The sequence below is a fragment of the Pelodiscus sinensis genome, chromosome 2, assembly GCF_052426305.1.
Source record: "Pelodiscus sinensis isolate ZL-2025 chromosome 2, ASM5242630v1, whole genome shotgun sequence".
Classification (NCBI taxonomy): domain Eukaryota; kingdom Metazoa; phylum Chordata; order Testudines; family Trionychidae; genus Pelodiscus; species Pelodiscus sinensis.
Window position 1 is genome coordinate 40,320,391 of NC_143053.1, and position 21,206 is coordinate 40,341,596.

Consider the following 21,206-nt stretch of genomic DNA (forward strand, 5'->3'; position numbering starts at 1 on the left):
AAGACAGCTAATCTAGAGAATGAATACCATGGTGAGAGTTAAAAGGTTTGAATACAGCTGACTTTTTTTTTAGATTAAAAAAATAAAGCAGAGACACTAAAGTCTTTGGTGCATTTCTGTCAGTTTTGCTGAATTAGGCATGCTAAAACAAAGAAAAATTTAAAATAAAAGGGAGGTTACTGACCTGCAAATGTAGAGTTTCTCCAAGATGCGTGGTCCATATTTATATTCCAAAGTGGGAGTTGCATGTGTACCGTGTGCTGGAGCTAAGGTTTTAGCAGCAGTGTCCATTGACCTGCAGACATAATATGTTGTCTTGTGCTCCATGAGACAGATGCAAGCTTAAGAGGCCATGAGAGGTGATGCTCTCTTAGGTACCCTCTTATCACTGACTAGGCTATTTGCAGCAGAGGGGATGATGGGAGGGTAATGGAATAGGATTGCCTGTTACCTGGGACTGGAGCCAGCTCAGAATGACATGGCATGGTGGGCGGCTGCTTCCTAAGAGCAGCCGTAGGTGGCGGGAGCCATGCTGCCAGCCAGCAGCTGCTCCCTAGGCTGGGGCACTTGCTGCCCCCTGTGGTCACTCATGAGTATAACTGTCTCTACTATCATACTCCTCCCTTTCCGTTTGATGCAAAATAATCACTTTCTATGCATATCCCATTGCCCTGGCACAACCAACGCCTGACTTTGCTTTAAATGATGATAAGAGGAAGCAGCACACCAACTTTGATAGTCCAAGCTCTTACCATTTAGGAGGAGTTCTTGAACAAACGGTCTCACAGATGGATGGGCAAACAGACAGACATGAAACCCTTTAAAATATATAGTAGAAATCTAAGACCCAGTATTGGTTAAACATTATTTAAATGAAATTAGTCTCAACTTCCAGGAATAATGCATGCTGAAGACTGGAACATATATGTGGGAAGTATTTTATTTTTGTGTACAGTAAAGGAAGGCTTAAAAAAAAAGATAAAAAGCATTTCACCAAAATATCATGAAGACATAACTGGTTAGTTCATTTGTGCACAAAATTTTCTTTCCAGCTCTATCATTCACCATCTACTCTGAAATCACTTCATTTTTAATTGAAATGCTTTCCTTTCTAGCCTGGAAAGAGGAAAAAATATTCAAGTGCCTTCTGCTTCAGGAGAGTCTTGAATTTTCCCAGTTCATCTGAGAGAGTTGAGCTGTATGCACCATTAACTTCTATACAGAAAACAACGTTCATTTCAACCAGCAATTAGTAGCAACTTTCCCATCTTGTGTAGTGATGAGATTTTTATGCTAATCATTAAACAGCAGTAAATTAATCATTTGGGCACATTTAGATGGGATGTATATTTCATGAGACAGATAAAGATATTGAGATCAGTTTGATATTTATTCACGGTAAATGTAAGTGTCTCAGATCATTATGAGGGAAGCATACTAAGTAAATATGCTGCCAGAAATGTATGAAGTCTAAAAGTGTAGGAATCACAGCTTCACCTCTAGTACTAGGAAATTATTGTCCTTCTCATCTGTATTTAATTATTGTAAGGGCAGTAAAACCCAAGGGACCATACATTTAAATCATTCAAAGAGACAGTATAAACTTCAAATACCACCATCACAGGAAGGACAAAATCAGTAACCTGATTTCTCATCCTATAACTCCCTCCTTTTATAAATGGGAAAAATTATGTACTTTGCATCATGCATTCATCTCAATTTACACAAGAGTTTAATCGGCCAAATTAATGATGGCTCTGATTTGATCCTTCCCCGCCAAAGTAATGTCTGGAAGCTGCAACTCGTAAAAGAAAGGAAGCCTGCTTGCATCTCTTCCCTCCTCTCAGTTGAGGAAAGAAGTTTGTAATACCTCAAGGAAAATATTTATTTTTTTGTACACAGTACCATATATTTTTACTACATTTAAATACCTCCATTCTTTCTTGGATTCAAAACACTGGAAAGGGCATCCCAATGCAATGTTAGCGGATTCTTGTTGACCTGAAGGAAACTTACATGTGGTGCATTTATTTTATCATGCCATTATAATAGTAACAACGAGCCCTGACTTCCTGTGTTGTCTGTACATGAAAAGAAAAATGAATTTTCCTAGCTGTTTATTTCTTATTTCTGAAGAAAGCATGACAGGTGGGCCTCACGCTGAGACCAGAGACATTGTATAATTTGATATGAAGGTTGATCACGGAGTCTTGTTACCAATATCACTGAATCACCTGGCTAGATGATTGCAAATACTTTCAACTAGAGAACTAAACAACTTATGTATAAATGTAAACTAACATTTATACATAAAGAATGTAACTTCCTCCTTTGAGCAAGAATAAAGGCAAATATTGAAGGGGAGCTACAAAGACCCAATAGAAATGAAAAGTCTATACATAATAATTTCATTATTTATTAACCACTGCTTGCACAACAGGGGCAGGCAATAATTTTTGCTGGAGAGGGGCACTACAAGCATTTGGAAAGTAGTCGAGGGCCACACTCTTCCATGATATGAATGGAGGAGGTGTGGGGTCTGGGATGGAGGTTGGGTGCAGAAAGGAGCTTGAGGGTGAGGGAGGGAGTTTGGGTGAAGGAGGCATTTGTGACCAGGGGCACTGGACTAGGGTGCAGGATTGTGACATAGGGCAGAAGGGGACTGTGATCTGGGGCAGGGAATTAGGGTGCTTGATCTGGGAAGAGATGAGAGTACAGGATGGGGGTAGAGGACTTAGCTATGTGGAGTGGGGGGCAGAGGGTTGGGGAAGGGAGGGACTGGGGTGCCAGAGGCAGGGTCTGGCCAGGAGATTTACCAGCCAATGTCTGTTCCTGAATCAGCCTCCCTGCCTGCCAGTGTTCCTTATAAACTGGGAGGCAGCACAGCTTAGAGGAAACACTGCTGCCTGCTCTGCCCCTGCACAGGCAGCAGCCATGTGCTCTGAAGCCCCTTGTGCTTTGTGGCTGACTGTTATTGAAACAGGCAGCTCCCATTGGCCGGTTTCTGGCCAGAAACTGGCCAATGGGATTATGCTGGGGGTGAGAGCAGCTCCTAAAGCTTTCCCCCTCCCCTCCAGACTCACATTTTTTAAAGAAAAACTGCCCTGCAGCTGCATTTCTGAGCAGCGTGCGGGTGGGGCAAGGCAAGTGGGGAGCCTGTCAGGGGCTCCCCACAGCGTTCGCGGCCCGGATCTGGTGGTTTGACAGGCTGGATCCGGCCTGTGGGCTGCATTTTGCCCAGGCCTGTTGTAGAACCTTTGAAATAAAGGCATTTGAAAAGCCAAGTTTATGAATTCTACAGTGTCTACTGGAAAAAATGTAAGTTTGGCAAAATAGCTGGTCTGCAATTCTCCTCTGAAGATTATCCATTCCTCTCAGTCCATGAGACTGGTAGAAAACATATTATCTTCAGAAGAAATAATTTTATTTGTTTTATAGCCCCTTCAATGCAAGCTGTGATCTAATATGCAATTGTAAATATAGAAGTTTTGCTTTCTATGCATCTCAGATGGTATTTCCCGAAGACTGTGATACATTCTCTCATTACGTTTTTTCCTGGTAAATTGGACCTACCCTTTTAACATCCAATTTGTAGTACAGATTCTCTTTTGAGAAGATAGTGGGAAGAATAATTTTTATGTGAAATATGGAATTGTACTTTGTTATGTATCTTGGAGGTATGTACAGGCAGCTTCATCTGGAAGTCTCATATAATAGGGCATCCTATATAGTACTCCCAACTCAGAATAATCTGCCTGTTGACATAATGGCAACTAGTGAACTTGCTTTAATGACAAAAATATCTCTTTTAGTAAGGATGGCTCATATGGGGGTGGAGATTAAAACTTGTAACACAACGTTTCTTCTTCATGTTGGAAACCTATCGATCTTTGAGGAGCAAAATCACATTGACAGACCTTGACAGATAATGATGTGGTGCCAAAATTCATGAAAGGTCTCAAAAACAGGTCTCAAAAACAGGACAAAGATGTGAATTTAGACTGATGACAGCAAAAATCTCCAATGACTGAAGACCACCAGACTTTTTCTGTTTAGAATTCCGCTGTCATGGGAACAGACAACTCAAGGACTAGAAATGTTTAGTACTGTACAGGTCAAAGCCAACTCCTTAAATTTCACCCAGGTTATCAGCTGGCAAGCAGTGAAGATCACAGAACACAGATGTACCGTATCTTTGGCATGGTAGGAGATAGAGCCATATAAAAATGCATTGCAGATACATATGGTGAAACCTGACACAGAAAGAACAGGATACAACATTCTTCCCAAAAGACAATGGGAAGCACTTGTGGCAAGTGCTGTAACCTGGCCTTTCAGGGCCAGGTAGTAAAGCTTAACACCAAATGGCAGGCAAGCTCCCTCCAACTGGGGGTACTGACAGAATTCTCAATCTTTCTTCTGTTTCCCCTCCATGATGTAAGTCTTGGCTTTTCCTAGATGAAGTGTGAATTGAACAACCTTATCTACGTAAGATTTCAGTATGAATTGTGTTTGAAGTGTCAGTAAAAGCAAGATATGAATGGATTTGGAAAAGTTTAAAGCTATAGTTTTACCATTGCACCTTTAAGACAAGGCATTATGCAAATTGTAACCTCTAGGGTTAATCTTGGCATTATAGGGCGGGTTATATATGTGAACACTGTATTAGTTTAAAAGGCTATGGAAGCATGAGATTACTTTTAGTGATCATGTATCATTCTATTAGCTAAACAAAAACAAAAAAACAAACAAAAAAAACCCAAAATAAAACCAAACCCAAACCCTGTTACATGTAACATGTACATGTACATGTTACATGTAAACACAATAGAACTACTGCAACAGATCTATTCAGTGTATTTTCCTGGTAGATAGGATTACTTGTTTATAGATGGTTATTTTGCCACAATTTTGGGACACAGACATTAGGCATTGATTAGAAGGTAAAAATACTTAATAGAAGAAACATGAAATAAACATCACAAATGGAAGGCATTAAATCAGCAAACAGAACCAGAACCATGGAAAAAGAATATGCTTTGAGGCAAAAGAACAGAAACAAAAATCAGCAAAAATTAGAATGGAAAAGGAATTTCCCACAGCTGTGGACCACATGCTTTAGTGGACTGAAAAATTCAAGTCTTCTTTCTTGCTGTTTTATTTCCTTGGCAACATCTCTTCCATGTCAGCAATTACATAGGAGACGACAGTCCAAATAGCAGCACAGAGATTCATCTGGCTTGGATCTTGAACTGTCATTGTGTCCCCTTGGGTATGATGAAACCAGAAGTATTTACTGTCGTCATCACGCAAGCTGGCACCTACAGAGAAGAATGGGCAATTCCTTATTATGCGAATACATATATTTTAAGATGAACATCAACATGAATTTATTCCTGTGCTGCTCCACCCTAAATCTATATGCTTCAGAGTAACTTTTCATATAATTTCACAGAGCTATGGAACATGAGATTTTTCAGCATGTCAGTAGAAATAAATTTTATATTATGTTAGCAGCCTTGTGTGAGTACATGAAACAGAAAACATGTAAATTAGTATAGAAGGGAAATGTAATATTTCTCTTAATATCTTTGTTGCGCCAGCAGTAATATAAATGCATTTATATATATAAAGCATGAACATTCAACTTCAGGAAATCCACATAATTATTTCAAGAGTTATTTTAATTTTTTTGTTTTTAATGATGGGGAATTTGAAACAGAATGGTTCTTTTCTTGTGATGCTAACTATGATGTATTTGTGAGTGTATGGATGACTTATTAGTAAGGCTGCAAGTCCATCATAGAAGTCACAGAAGTCACCCAACCAATTGCTTCACCTCAGATTTACCCCACCTAATCTACAGACCTTCCTTCTTTCTCTTCTCCTCTGCTCTCTCTCCTTGGTTGCCCATCCCTTCAACAACCCTGTTCCATTCCCTTATCTTTCCATTTAGCTAATCACTTTCCATCAAAACCTCTCACTTTAAAAAACCTCTCACTTTAAAAAAAATCAAAACCCATGGCTCTAAAATGATATTTGCCACCATCACATCAATTGTTCTTTCTGTATGTTGCATCTCTTTCCCTTGGTCTACCGCTTTATTTAGATTAGAAGCTTGCCAGGGCACAGACAATCTGCTATTCTGTTTGTACTGTACCTAACACAGCGGGGCCTGATTATGATTGGTCCTGAGGTACTACTATAATAAACATAATTAGCCATAGTAATGTTTTACTGACAGAGGCTCCACTCAGAAATTCAGTCATAGCTTAGATTAGTGGTGGGCAGCTTATGACCGGACGGCTGCATGTGGCCCATCAGGGATCTACGTGTGGCCCGTGAGACATTTTGTTTACCACTGCCTACGCTCAGGGTTGTCAGATTCTGCAGGTAGCAGCCCCTGTCCACGTTGCCTGGCAGCGTCTTTTAAGCCGGTTTCCCCCCAGCACGGGCTCCTACTCTCTGACCCCCTTGCTTCCTCTGATATAGGGGCAGCAAGGGGGAGGGTAGATTGTGAGTAGTTGACTTGACTACCCGATAAGCTTAAGCTTATCGGGTATTCGACTAATCAACTACTGTCTTACAACCCTAATCTCAGGCTTTGGTAGAGAATGAAAGAAAAATGTCTTGGCAAATCTCTTGGCACAGTTCTGTATCCCCAATTATTCTTGCTGAAATGTGTGTCTTGGGATCACACCCTATAATAATTCATCACCTAGTCCAGTTCTCTCTGAAATTAATAGGTATCTCTCTGTTGACTTTAATGGGAGTTGGATTAGGATGTCACTGAGCCTGATTAAATGAGCTCTGAATTTCTATCATCACATACATTGCTCATTAATGAGATTGTGTTTGTTCTTGCTGCTATTTTAGAATACGAGGTGAGGAGGAGGAGGAAAGGGAATGAATTTAATAATACTGTCAAACAGGAAGATCCTCTTTACAAGAGACATAAGATATAAAAAGAAAAAATGCTATAGAATGCTGTGGGTTTCATTTTAACATGTTCCTTTGGCACTTGAGCCATGCACATAGCAGTATAAGTCAATTTGCTGCCCACATCTAGTGATCCCACTGGAGTCAATTGGGCTGGGTGGGTAATAGGTATTAAATCTGGCTCTATAACATTGTGTCAATTTATAAAAGTTTTCAATATACTCCAAGTACTTATTAAGATTAAAATATAAACACATGCTGTTTTGGTTAATATATTAGCTGCTGAAAATACTTCACTAAAGATGCATTTGCAGTCAGACAGCTGTGGAAAATCCATTATATCTTTGGAAACAGATCTTTTACAAGAACCAGGGCACAACTTCCGTTCTTGGAATGTATAACAGACATTCCAGGAATAATAATTATGGGTTTATAAAATAGCGTTCTATCTTAGGCTTATATAATAGTGTTTATCCTTAATTCAGAAAAAACCATCCTTCATCTTGTAAAATATAACATACAGAAATGCTAAAACATGTTTCCTTTTTGTTTCTTTAAAATGATAATACTTTGTGCCCAAAAAATTAGACAACAGTGGGGCTTGCAGATAGTGGATTTTTTTTAAAGAGAATATATACCTGACGGCTGAGCTTTGTGACACCCACAACTATTTCCCATTTGGGACAATTTATACCTTCACGCCTGAGGCACTGCTATGGCATGGCCCCACAATACACCAAGAATTTTATGTTCTGACCTAGAACAACATTTCCTCAGCTCTCATCCCCTAGCACCCTTTCTCTACATTGATGACATCTTCATCATATGGCCTGTCATGATTATGAGGGTTAGCCAGCAGCCTGGGGATTAAGGGGTTAACTACACCTAGCCAGGTGGAGTGACCAATAGGAATGTAGGTGGGACTTTTCAAACTGGGACAAAGGAATTTGGGTTTTTTCTTTTCTCCCTTTTGTCTCTCTGAGAGAGTTCTCTGCAGCTACAGAGAGGGACAAGCATGTCTCTCTCTCTCCAAGACACCATTCTTCATTTTCTGTAAGTAGGGTAAAGTTTAGGTAGTTTCGTTAGGTTTTATTGTTTTATGGATTGGGTATGGGATCTGAGATCTGGCACTGTTTAAAAGATGTTTTGGCTTTTCTTTGTAACTAAGTTCTAGGCCCATGGAGTATCTCCATGAGTATATTTTGTTACCCTGCTATCTAGTCATTATGCTTGCAACAGGAATATTGTTGTAATAATAAAAGTTCTTTCTTTTCTTTTTATTAACCTGGCAGTGGTTAATGGTGTGCCCTGATTTTTGTGTTAGGGGTAAGATTTCCCAAATGATCTTTCCCCTGATTTCTTTATCAACATTTGGGTGGTGGCAGCGGAAGTTTTATTCCCAAGATCTAGGTTTTTAAGATCTTGGGGGGAAGTTTTATACCAAAGCCTAGTAGATAAGGCTTTGGGGTACACTTGCTGGCGCCCACTTCTGCATTTATCATGCCAGAGTGGGGAAGGAGCCATGACATGGCCCTTTGAAGAATTCCACAGGGATTTCAACAATTTCCATCCCACTATTAACCTCAGCCTGGACCAGTCCGCACAAGAGATCCATTTCCTTGACAACACAGTACAAATACACAAATACACGATGGTCACATAAACTCTGCCCTATACTGGAACCTACTGAGCTCTATTCTTACCTACATGCCTCTAGCTTCCATTCAGGACACATTACACGAGCCACTGTATACAGCAGGGGTGGGCAAAGGGGCCTCCGTTGGCCAGATCCGGCCTGCCAAGCCAGTGGATCTGGCCTGCAGCCGCCCTTCCCCCCCCCCAACGCTAATCGATACCTGGGGTGGGGGAGCGTGCAAAGTTTCCTCCCCCTGCCAAGGGCATGCAGCAACTAGAGAGAAAAACCAGCTGTTTTAAACCAGCCAGCGATTCTCTCTAGCTTCCACGTGCCCCTGGCAGGGTGGGGACAGAGGGTGAGAGACTTTGTGAACTCCCCTGCCTCCGGGCCCTGATTGGCTTGGGGGTGGAGGGAGTGCACAAAGTCTCCTCCACCTGCCAGGGGCCCAAGGCAGCTAGAGAGACATGCTGGCTATTTTAAAACAGCTGGTGGTTCTCTCTAGCCACCACGCACCCCTGGCAGGGTGGGGGTGGGAGCCTAGAGACTTTGGGTGCTCCTCCTGCCCCCAGGCCCTGACTGGCCATGGGGCAGGGGAAGCGTGCGAGCTCTCCTCCCACTGCAGTGCCTAGGGGGAACTGCCAGCAGTTTTAAAACAGCTGGCAATTCTCTCTAGGGGGCGGGGAGACTTCACATGTTCTTCACCCCCAGGCCAACAAGGGTTTGTGGATGGAAAAGCAGAGAAGTTTCCTGCCCCTGCCCCTTCTGCGTGAGGCCCTGCCCCTTCTGGGGCAGCCCAGGGCCACTTCAGAAATGTGTGGCCCCCTTTTAAAAATTATTGCCCGCCCCGGTCTACAGCCACGCCCTAAAACACAACCAGATTTGCTCCATCCCACAGAGAGAGACCCATCACCTACAAGAACAATATCAGGCATTCTTATGTAAGCAGGGTCAGGATAAGCTCTACCCTGACATCTGGTGGTGAACTGAGACTTCAGGGGCTGATCTCATTTGCATAGGCACACCCACCCTGCCTCGTATGTGCTCACAGCAGCCCAAATGGTCATTTTGGCCACTGTGGGATCCCCACTCTATCTGTTATTGAGGCAGAGGGGATAAAGTGTTGCTACTCTGATTTTGTGAATCAAGGACAATGGAATAGTGGAACTGTTTATGACAGAGGGATTCACCATAAATTAAGTAGCACTCGCTAGATAAGGAGCATGGGTTTTAAACCCAGTCAAGTTGAGAGAGGCTGGGGACAGGTCTTTGTACTTGGTGGTGGGGCCTTGTCTGAAGGACTAAACAACACTGATTGCACCCTCTCCACTGTGGAATATCAGAGCTAATTTGGATTCCATTAGGAGTCTAGTTGTGAGCTGACTTCACTGTGGGCCAATGGAGCACTAGCACTGAGGCTCCTCTATTATGAGTTGAACTTGCTGAGGAGCTGAAATCACTGTGTGCTGAGGGGATCCTGGTGCTATTCTGCGGAAGAGCTGAAATCACTGCTGCTGTGGGGAGCCTGGTGCTATACTGTTGAGCTACTAGCCGAGCAGCTTGTGGGGACAACCAGCAAGCACAGGCGGCCAGCAGAGCAGTTTTCAGGGACAACCGGTAAGCGCAGGTGGCCAGCAGAGCGGTTTGCGGGGATGACCGGTGGGTGCAGGCAGCCAGCAGAGCGGCTGGCGGGGGACAACCGGCGGGCAGCTGGTAGAAGTGGCAGCAGGCAGCCAGTGGAGCAGCTTCAGGAGCAACCAGCTGGCGGCAGGGGCATGGACTGAGATGACTGGTGGAGCAGGGCAGTTTGTGAGACAGCTGAGGTGGTTCACGGGACAGCAGGTGGAGTGTGGCGGAGTGACTCGTGTTGATGGCCGCAGCAGAACCCTACAGAGAGGTGGAGCCACGTAAGGTGTATCAACCCCCGCCCCCTCCAGGTTGGGATGGTAATACTCTGCCGAGTGAAATTTTGAAACCTGGGGCGGCACTGACCCGGGATAGAGACTTTTTGGGTGTTGGACTTTGGGTGATTTTTGGGTGGCTGGACTCAAGAGACTCTTGGGGTGTTGGACTTTTGGGGACTTTGGGTGATACGTGGCTGGGAGGTGGGTCTTTGCTCATGTTTGGTCTATGAATACGAGTTGTGGTGTTTTCCCAATTTAATGCTGAGGTTGGTTATCTCATGTTATTAAAGATTTGCTGCTATACCGAGGCTCTGTGCTTGTGAGAGGGGAAGAATTGCCTCTTTGAGGCACCCAGGGGTGTATGTAAGATTTCCCAGGTCACTGGGTGGGGGCTCGAGCCAGTGTTGTATTGCCTTGTTGGGAGGGGACCCGTAGATACTGAACCCGGCCCTTTCTGCTATTAACTCTGCTATTAACTCAGCCTGACAGAAGGGTTACACTTTAAACTTAAATACCTACCCAGGGAAGTGAGGAAACAGGTTGACAGAGCCAGACAAGTACCCAGAAGTCAACTACTTCAAGACAGGCCCAACAAGGAAAATAACAGTCTACCATTGGTCATTATCTACAGCCTCCAGCTTAAACCTCACTAGCACATCACTTGACAATCTACAGTCTATCCTGGAAAACAATCCCTCACTCTCATAGGCCTTGGGAGACAGGCCAATGCTCACCTACAGACAACCCCTCAACCTGAAGCAAATATTTTCCAGCAGCCACACACCACACCTCCGATACACTCATCCAGGAACCTACCACAGCAACACACCTGGTTGCCAACTCTGTCCCATCTCTATACAAGCAATACCATCACAGGATCTAACCACATAAGCCACACCCTCAGGGGCTTATACAACTGCACATCCTTTAAAGTGATATATGCCTTCAGGTGCCAGCAATGCCCTTCTGCCATACATACTGGCCAAACCAGAGAGTCTCTACGACAATGTTTCTTGAAGTGGTCCATAGACCAACTCTGAGAAAGCTACTACTGGGCTGCTCCAGTTTGTTTACTTACCGGCCCCACAGCTATGGTTGTGGCTCCCATTAGCGGCAGTTCGCCATTTGCAGCCACGGAGAGTTGTGGGAAGCAGTTTCACCCGGGTTGCTGCTTCCTGCGGCTCCTCTTGGCTGCCAATGGTGAACCGCAGGTAATGGAGCCAATAAGTAAACAAACTGGAGTGGCCCTGTAGCAGCTTTCTCAGAGTGGGTCCGTGGACCACTTTGAGAAACACTGCTCTACGACAAAAGATAAATGGACACTAATCAGACATCAGGAGTGATAACACACATAAATCTGTAGGGGAACATTTTAATCGGCCTGGTCACTCAATCATGAACTTAAAAGTAGCTATTCTACTGCAAAGGAATTTCACCACCCAATTACAGAAAAAGATGGCAGAACGGGAATTCATCTACAAATTTGACCCTGTTACTCTGGGCTTGAATAAAGACAGCAACTGGTTAACTCAGTACAAAGGCAGTTTCCCCTGCCACTGGCACTCACATTTTCACATCAAAAGCTATGAATGGGACACATCCAGCTGACTTAATTAGCTTGATTAACATGGGTCCTACTATTGACAGGTACTTGTTTTGCTATTATAGATATATATATCTTGGATTCTGTTATTTCCATTCTAACTCATTTGATGAAGTGGGTCTTATCCACAAAAGCTCATGATCATAGTATGTTTGTTAGTCTCTAAGGTGCCACAGGACTACTTATTTTAAAAGTTACAGACTAAAATGGCTAATACTCTGAGTCAGAATATTGAGAATACAACACAAATTGCGCTCACTGTAACTCTTTTTTAAAAATAGCTTGTACTGTATATCATTAGAGTCAGGCATAAATTGTATCTTATAAGGCCAATAAAAAACCCCAAGACAACAGCTATGTAAACAAGTTTACACATAACTAGCAATACAAGAGACAATCCATGTTCTTGTCCGAGTGAAAGAAAAAACTTTCCAAGTTATGGCTCAAATATTCAATTCTAGTTAAGGAGAGCTTAGAATGCAAATATAGTTCTATGCAGTCTTCATATCCTCAGTATCCAAACCTGGGGCCAGTCTAAACTCATACTATAGCTGCAAGTGGCTTCATAAGGCCATTACAGCATCCAGAGACCAATGAGGCCACACTCCATGAATCAGGAGGGTGCATACTAAAGGAGCTCCATCTGGCTTCTGGGCCATCATGCAGAGATGATCCTCCAGTGGCCATGTAAGTTGACTTAAGGAAAGTTTTGGGCTTCTCCACCAGCACAAAGCCACCACAATACAGTTCTACAATACTGCAATATGTGCATTTGGGGTACATTTATAGACATCACCCTTTTTAATTAATATTTACCCTATCAAATTTCACAAAAGTGATATAACAAGTTCTATGCAATGATTCCCAACATATGAAGATTTTGGTGTAAAATGTTATTCTGTGCAACTTTTCCATAGAGGTACCTTGATTGATTACAGTTAATCCTGGAATCTCTCTATCTGTATTAACATAGCAGCTCTATGAGCAAGCTTTTCTGTTTGTCAAATAAAACCCTTTCAGAGGTCACCAGTCTTGCCTCTTCAAAAAGCTTGAAAGTGAAAAGAAAGAAGCTGAGAAAACCAGCGAGGCATATATTTGATGCTCTCCTAATTCTAACCCAATCTGTTGTTCCCCACAGAAGTGACTGAAGTATTTCTTGTTTAGATTGTAGCATTATCTACTGAGCACATTAGCCATTAACAAATGGAGGATCTTTAATGAAAGGAGCATAATCTAGTCTAGCGGTTAGAGAAAGAGTCTGGGAATCAGGCCTTTGATGTCCTGTTCTTGGACTTACCAATAACTTGCCACCTGACTTTGGGAAAATCACTTCACCTCTCTGGCTTCATCCTACCTATCTGTAAAAAGGATAGCAAACATGCCCTACAAGGGTTTTGAGAGACTTAATTAGTGTGCTTTGAGATCTTCATGTGGAAGCTGTTATAGAAGCGCAAAGTATTATTTGTTGATCCTTTTCTAAATGATGCTGATTTGCAAAGAAATACAGCTCACATTCAGGGACTATTTCCCATTTTCTGGACTTGCAGTCTAAGCAAGACACAGTCAGTATTGATTATAAGATGATTCATTCTGCAACAGATATGAATGCACACTTATTAAACAAGATATTGAGCGAGCCTCTTCAAAGACAGTCTAATTAAAAATAGAAGCAGCTCTGAGAAGGAACGTTACTGTACATTTCTGTAGAAGTTTAATAGCCTAAAAAAGTTTACAGAGTGTTCACTTGGCTCTTCAATCTATTCTCCTCCATTTCTTATATACCCGAGAACACTAATCTGCTAGATCTTATTGCTGCTGAGTTCCCCCCCTTTTACCTGTTCTCTTTCAGCATCAGTACACTCTACCTATACCCTGTCACTCAGCCTCTTGTCCATTCTCAACTTGCTCCTCCCTGACCTCTTTCTTTTCTTCCATCAACATGGCTGATGATTCTCTCCAGGATTCATTCATTTTCTCCAGTCATTCATTCACCTTTAACTTTTGCCCTTCCCGCACATCTGCCTTGCCAACTCCGAGTGCCAGTTCACCTGCAACATCTACTTCCTCTTCCATCTTGTTATGACAGAATACTGTGTAAGGTGAATAAGGCTCCAAGTTTTCCTAGCCTCCTGGCCAAGGTTATGGCTATGAGTAATGTGGACTTAAGGGAATGGATGAAGGAGGAAACTATCTGCCACAGTTCAAATGGGGGTTTCTTCAGCATGCTGAGGACTAAGTTGAGGTCCCAAGTTTGAGTTGTTTCCTTACCAGCAGTGAAGAAGTTGAAGAGACATTTATAAACCTTTTCATAGCTGGGTAAGCGAAAACTGAAAACCCCTTGATTTGGGAAGTAAAAAGGTGTTATAGCAACTATGTGAACTTTGCTGGAACTCAGTGATAATCCTGAGATTTATACCGAACAGATAATCAAGAATGCGTGATTAAAGAAGGTATAGATTTGGTATCTGCACTAAGTCTGAAAGCCTTTCCACTGCTGGGGGTAAACTTTCCTTGCTTTAGGTTTTCTGCTATGAAGCACTATCATTTGTAGGAATTCAGGGCAGTCTAGTTCTATACCAGAGAGCCTTCTTGTAGCCACACCTTGAGGTGAAGTGCTGAAAAATTTTGAAGACTGATCAACCCCAACTCCTGAGTGAGAAGAATCACCATCGGGGAAGGCAGACAGGCAGTGTGTGGAGACATGCGAACATGCTCTAGAAACCACACCTGCCTTAGCCATGATAAAGCTATGAGGCTGGCTAGTAATTTTTCTTGTTTCATTTTGTTCAGAACCCTGAGTGGCAAGTGAGTTGGGGGATATGCAACTCAATTTGTAGAGCCCTGCAAATCCACGGATATTTGCTTTATATCTGCGAACATATATGTGGATATTCACAGCTCATTTTTGCAGATGCAGATACACATTTTGTATCTAGAACCCTACGCATTTGCGGATATCTGCTTTATATTCATGGGTATCTGCATCCATGCATGTGGATGCAGATAGCCACAGTTTCATTTTTGTGAATATGGATGCAGATGTAGATAGAAAATTTTGTATCTGCACAGGGCTCTAGATATGTGTATAGCACTACACAAATCCAAGGAAGGATTAGGCAGGGGTGGGGAACCCAAGGCCCGGGTGCCAGATATGGCCACCAGCTTGTCTGGATATGGCCCCCATGGCTTGGGGCTCCCCCCAACAGTGGTGAGGCCAGGATGGTGCTCTAGCCTCCTGCCCTCCCCCTGGGGCTGGAGCACACAAAATCTACTAGCCTGTGCTCCTCAAAGCTCTTGTGTGCGAGGGGAATGTCTTTCTCCCTCTCAGTCAGGGGCCATGTCAGTGAGGGTTTTTGGAGTGTTTTGTTTGCTTCACACTTGTATGTGGCTCTCAACTGATTTTTCTGTGAGTCAGTGGCCCCTGACCAAAAGCGGTTCCCCATCCCTGGATTAGGGTATCTCCCATCCAGCCACAGCCATGCCCTACCCTCAAGCAAAACTGTCTGCACTTTGCATTGGATGGAGTTGCAAAGAGATCTATCAGTGGGTGGCTGAGGTAATATGTAGCTCTCAGACTTAATTTTTCAGTTCCCACTTATACTGATTCTGAAATGTGTGCTGAGGGAATTGACCACTGTATGCTTTAGTCCTGGAAGATAAACCATTAAAATCTGTATGTGATGTGAATGTGAGATACACTAGTTAGATAGTTTTATGGATTAAGTACATAAGAAGTGGGATCTTACTCCTCCTGGATAATTACTATATTAATGTTCTATTGCTCAGCATTATTCTAATCAGGTCACCCGCATTGTATGGTAGGAAGTTTTCACAAGCATAAATAAGTGGTCTGAGCTCCAATATGTTGTCATGAAGGATAGACCTTGAACTGTGAAATTCAGGGAATATGTACTCCACCCTATTAAGGAGGGGTTTGTAACAATGATTTTTGTGAAAGGAGACTACAGATAAGAAATTTCCACAGACACTTTTGGTTCTTTCCACCAACTGAGAGTGTCAAAAACCTTCCAAGCTATTGACACCTATTTGCTCAACAGAGGTATAAATGGGTCTCAGCTAGGCCCGAAGACTCTGAGGCTATGTCTACATTGGCATCCCTTTCAAGAAAAGGGATGCTAATGTGACGAGTCGGAATTGCAAATTCAAGTAGGAATAAGAAATCCTCCGGAAAATGGGCTCACTATTCTGATGTCCCTGTAACCCTCATTCCATTAGGGTTAAGGGACGTTTTAGAATACTGGTTTATTTCGAAATGAGATTGAAATAAGATACGCAATTTGCGTATCTTATTTCAACCTACAGGTGCAGGTGTAGATGCACACTAACTGAAAAAACCTAAAAAATAACAAATAGTTCTGCAGCACCTTTGAGACTAACAAAACATGTAGATGGTATCATGAGCTTTTGTGGGCACAACCCACTTCTTCAGATGAAACAGGCAACCTGAATGTGGAGGGAAACAAACCAATCTCCCAGCTCCAGAGAGGGAATTATCATTGCGCAGGCTACCAATCTGAATTGATGAGTATGGATGAAAGCATTCAAAGTTCTGAGATCCACAATTGGTCTCCCTAACTCACTTCTTTTTTGAAGTAGGAAGTACAGTACCAAGAATAGAACCATTTTCTAAAACAATCCAGTGGAACAGGTTTGATTACTTCCAGTGTCAGGAGGGATTGTATCTCCTTGTTCAAATGATCCTTGTGAGAAGGGTCCCCAAGACAGACAAGAAAGCAACAATGCAAGACAGATCGGCCAATTAACCTGCAAACCAGGGGACATTTAGGCTAAGAGGAAAGCTCTAATGAAGGGCAGCTCATCTGTGCAGGAACAGGCAAGCCTTCTATAAAGCCAGGTGCTGTAGAACAAAGGAAGTTACAGAGGTGAGGGATGCTGTCACTTTCCCTGAGAGGAGGGAAAGAAAGGCATTTGCACACTTCTGAGGAGCAAGAGAGGGGTCACAGAGCATGATGACAGACCAAGGAGCTGTGAGAAGAGAGCATCAGGCTGACAGAGCTAATCCCCAGAAGTGACAAACACCTACAGAAGCACTGACAATAGTCAGTCTGCTGGTGTGCTGCTACCCCAATCCGTTATGCTGACCAGTACAGTAGCACTGTTTCTTTGTATGCCCCCATAAGTCTGTCTGTATCCACCTGTTGTCTTTTTCCTTACACTTTAATTACCTTAGGCAATATGATAATAACCATACTAAATAATATCAGAGGAAACAATGTTGGGTACTAAAAAAATCAGTATGCACTTGCCATTCAACAATGTCTATAGAATCATAGCACACTAGAACTGAAAGGGACCTCGAGAGGTCATCGAGTCCAGTCCCTTGACCTCATGGCAGGACCCAGTACCATCTAGACCATCCCTGACAGATGTCTGTCTAACCTGCTTTTAAGTATCTCCAGAGATGGAGATTCCACAACCTCCCTAGGCAACTTATTCCAGTATTTAACCACCCTGACAGTTAGGAAATTTTTCCTAATGTCCAACATAAACCTCCCTTGCTGCAGTTTAAGCCCATTGCTTCTTGTCTTATCTTCAGAGGCCAAGGAGAACAATTGTTCTCCCTCCTCCTTGTGACACCCTTTTAGATACCTGAAAATTGCTATCATGTTCCCTCGCAGTCTTCTCCTTTTCAAACTAAACAAGCCCAGTTCTTTCAGTCTTCCTTCATAGGCCATGTTCTCTAAACCTTTAATCATTCTTGTTACTCTTCTCTAGATTTTCTCTAATTTATCCACATCTTTCTTGAAATGTGGTGCCCAGAACTGGACACAATACTCCAATTGAGGCCTAATCAGCGCAGAGTAGAGCAGAAGAATGACTTCTCATGTCTTGCTCACAACACTCCTGTTTAATGCATCCCAGAATCATGTTTGCTTTTTTTGCAACAGCGTCACACTGTTGACTCGTATTTAGATTGTGGTCCACTATGACCCCTAAATCCTTTTCTACAGTACTTCTTCCTAGACCATCGCTTCCCATTCTGTATGTGTGAAACTGACTGTTCCTTCTTAAGTAGAGTACTTTGCATTTGTCCTTATTTAATCTTCATCCTATTTACTTCTGACCCTATCCTCCAAAGCAGTTGCAACCCCTCCCTGCTTGGTATCATCTGCAAACTTAGTAAGTGTACTCTTTATGCCAATATCTAAATCGTTGATGAAGATATTGAACAGAACCAGCCCCAAAACAGACCCCTGCAGAACCCCACTTGTTATGCCCTTCCAGCAGGATTGTGAACCTGCTCATTAACATACTAAGGTCCCACTGTTTCCTCTTTCGTGAAAACTTTTGAAATTCAGCTATTCCATTGAACCTCTAAACTGTAATGGATACTCCCCACTCAGTGTGTATTTGGTCTTATTTGTACTGTGTCTTCATGGTTCAGTACCTCTAGATTGCAAATAAGACCTGCTAGATGAGCAGAACTGATCCTCAACTTTACGCTGGCGTCTCCATCTAAATTGCTAAAATAATTAATGATAATGATTTATAAGCAGCTATTTAATATTTGTATTAGTTCCCAGAGGAGCACTTTTATGTTAGGAACTACACATACACTTATTAAGAAACCATCCCTGCATGGAAGCATTTACTCTCACTCTCTTCCCACCGGATCTCCTGGCTCCCTGCCAACATTTCCTGAATACCCACTGTTCTGGGTTTAATTCTTTACAGGCAATTTAGTTAACTGAATTCTGGGATGTCTAGAAAAGGAAAGTACCCCCCCACACACACACACCATCAAAAGTGTAAACAGACATGAGAGAGTGGAAGGGGAAGTAAAAGTGACTTCCTCATTGTCGGATAGGAGATGAGTGGCTGAGCCAGGACCAGAGACCAGAACTCCTGATTCCCAGGACAGTGCCTTACTCAGCAGCTCATGCTGCTTTTCATTGCGTATGTGCTCAAACATTAAACAAATATCAGAAGGGCCTTAAGGCCCCCCAAATCTGTGAAGCGATCATAAACCCTGGGAAGAACAAATTATGATGAGCTAAAGCTATTCCCCTCACATCCTGCTTGGCAGCGGTGTCAAGGCTAATTCCCCACTCTGGCACGATGAATGCAGATGTGGGGGCCTGCAAAAGCAACCCCAAGACCTGATCTCTATAGGCTTTGGTACAAAAACTCCCCCCAAAATCCTAATACCTGGATTTTGGGGAATCTGCTGCCACCATCAAGTGCTTTTGAACCCACAAACAGGGATGGACACTTGAAACCAACCCCAGGGCACCCCAAGGTCTCTTCTCCAAAGAGCTTGAAAAGAAAAGAGAAAATACAAGTTGCAGTCTGTGATTGCTGTCCCCTCATCAGAGGCATGCAGATCCTACAGACAGATTTTCTAGGACACAGAAATGAATCAATACCAGGTTAATTAAAAAAAGAAAGAACTTTCATTATTAAAACAATACCCCAGTTACGAGCACAGTTGGAATAGCTAGATGGTATGCTCCACCAATTTATATACTCAAGGAGGATTCCCCCATGGGCCAAAACTTAGTTGTAAAAGAGAGGAAAAACCATTTTTAACAGCACAGACATCGGATCCAAATTCTCAAACCAGAAAACAATAAAACCTGAAGGATTTATCTAGACTTTACCCTACTTACACATTATGAAGAGTCTTTTTCTTGGAGAGAGACATCTCTTCTGTCTTCCTCAGTATCTAGAGAGCAAACTGGCTCAGGGTATGTCTACACTACCACTCTCGTTCAAACTAGGGTGGTAATGTAGGCAACCGGAGTTGCAAATGAAGCCCGGGATTTGAATTTCCTGGGCTTCATTTGCATATAGCCGGGCACCGCCATTTTTAAATGTCCGCTAGTGCGGACTTCGTGCCGCGCAGCTACACGCGGCACGGACTAGGTAGTTCGGACTACCTAGTCTGAACTACCGTTACTCCTCATGAAACTAGGCTTCCTAGTCCGAACTACCTAGTCCGTGCTGCGTGTAGCCGCACGGCACGGAGTCCGCACTAGCGGACATTTAAAAATGGCGGCACCTGTCTTTATGCAAATGAAGCCCGGGAAATTCAAATCCCGGGCTTCATTTGTAACTCTGGTTGCCTACATTACCACCCTAGTTCGAACTAGGGTGGTAGTGTAGACATACCCTCAGAGACAAAGGAGGGAAACCCCCAAAATTCCTTTGCCTCAGTTTGAAATCCTTATCTGCATTTCTATTGGCTGAGCAGATACCTGGCTAGGTACAGGGACATAGTTAACCTCTTAGTCCACAGGCTGCTGGCCAACCATCATGGTTATGACACCATCCCTAGAGGTTTTTAAATCCCATCTTGACAAAGCCCTGGCTGGGATGATTTGGTTAGGGTTGGTCCTCCTTTGGGCAGGAGGTTAGACTCTATGACCTCCTGAGGTCTTTTCCTGCCCTATGATTCTATGAATCCAACTTTTGGGAAGTAAACTATGAGATATGATCCTGTGTGTCTTTTAAACAGAGTACACAGCATAAGAATAAATAAATAAAGAGGAAATACCAGTCTTGGCACATTATCTAATAAGTGCTGTACAGTGGGCAGGTCAGACGTTCCTGCAGAAAGGGCATGAGCACAGCCACTCCATGTTGTGCCTGACATTCCTACATGGAGGAACACCTCGTGGATTCACTTAGTTGAAGATTCAATAGCCCAAATTCCTGTGTATTAGTGCACAGAAAGTTTTCAGGTGTGAACCCCCATGCGGGTTCTTGGCATCTGCAATTATGGAGGGTAGCGGAGATATGTGATTTATCTTCAAAGGAATAAACTTTAAAGTTAAGAGGAGCAGGAAATATGACCTGGTAAAAGCTCTGTACAGTAATATAATGTCCTGATTTTTTGATAAGCAAGAATTTCACAAATATCAACTCCCTAAAGGCAGCTTCCTTTTTAAAAAATGGGTGTTTTAAGAGCTACTTTGGGTATAAAGTTATCCATTTTAAAATGGTATCTGTGGTACTGCAAGCCATGTTTAGCATTTAGATTGCTACTGTAGGAGTTTCACAAATGGTTTTTGAGCTTTCTTTGGTTAATGCAATCATGAGAACAATAATTGTAATGAAAGCCCAATTATTGTAGCTGGTCTCT

The 21,206-nt window shown here is 42.8% G+C and overlaps 1 protein-coding gene across 2 annotated transcripts in view; it reads right to left on the reverse strand.

The window, feature by feature from the left end:
* Positions 1 to 922: 922 nt before the first annotated feature.
* Positions 923 to 21,206, reverse strand: part of CPQ (carboxypeptidase Q) — a 256,553-nt gene continuing 236,269 nt past the window's right edge. For both annotated transcript variants that reach the window (XM_075920338.2, XM_006123927.5), the window contains one exon: positions 923 to 5,321. In XM_075920338.2, coding sequence (XP_075776453.2) covers positions 5,158 to 5,321 — 164 coding nt within the window. In that variant the 3' untranslated portion in view covers positions 923 to 5,157. The remainder of the gene's footprint in view (positions 5,322 to 21,206) is intronic.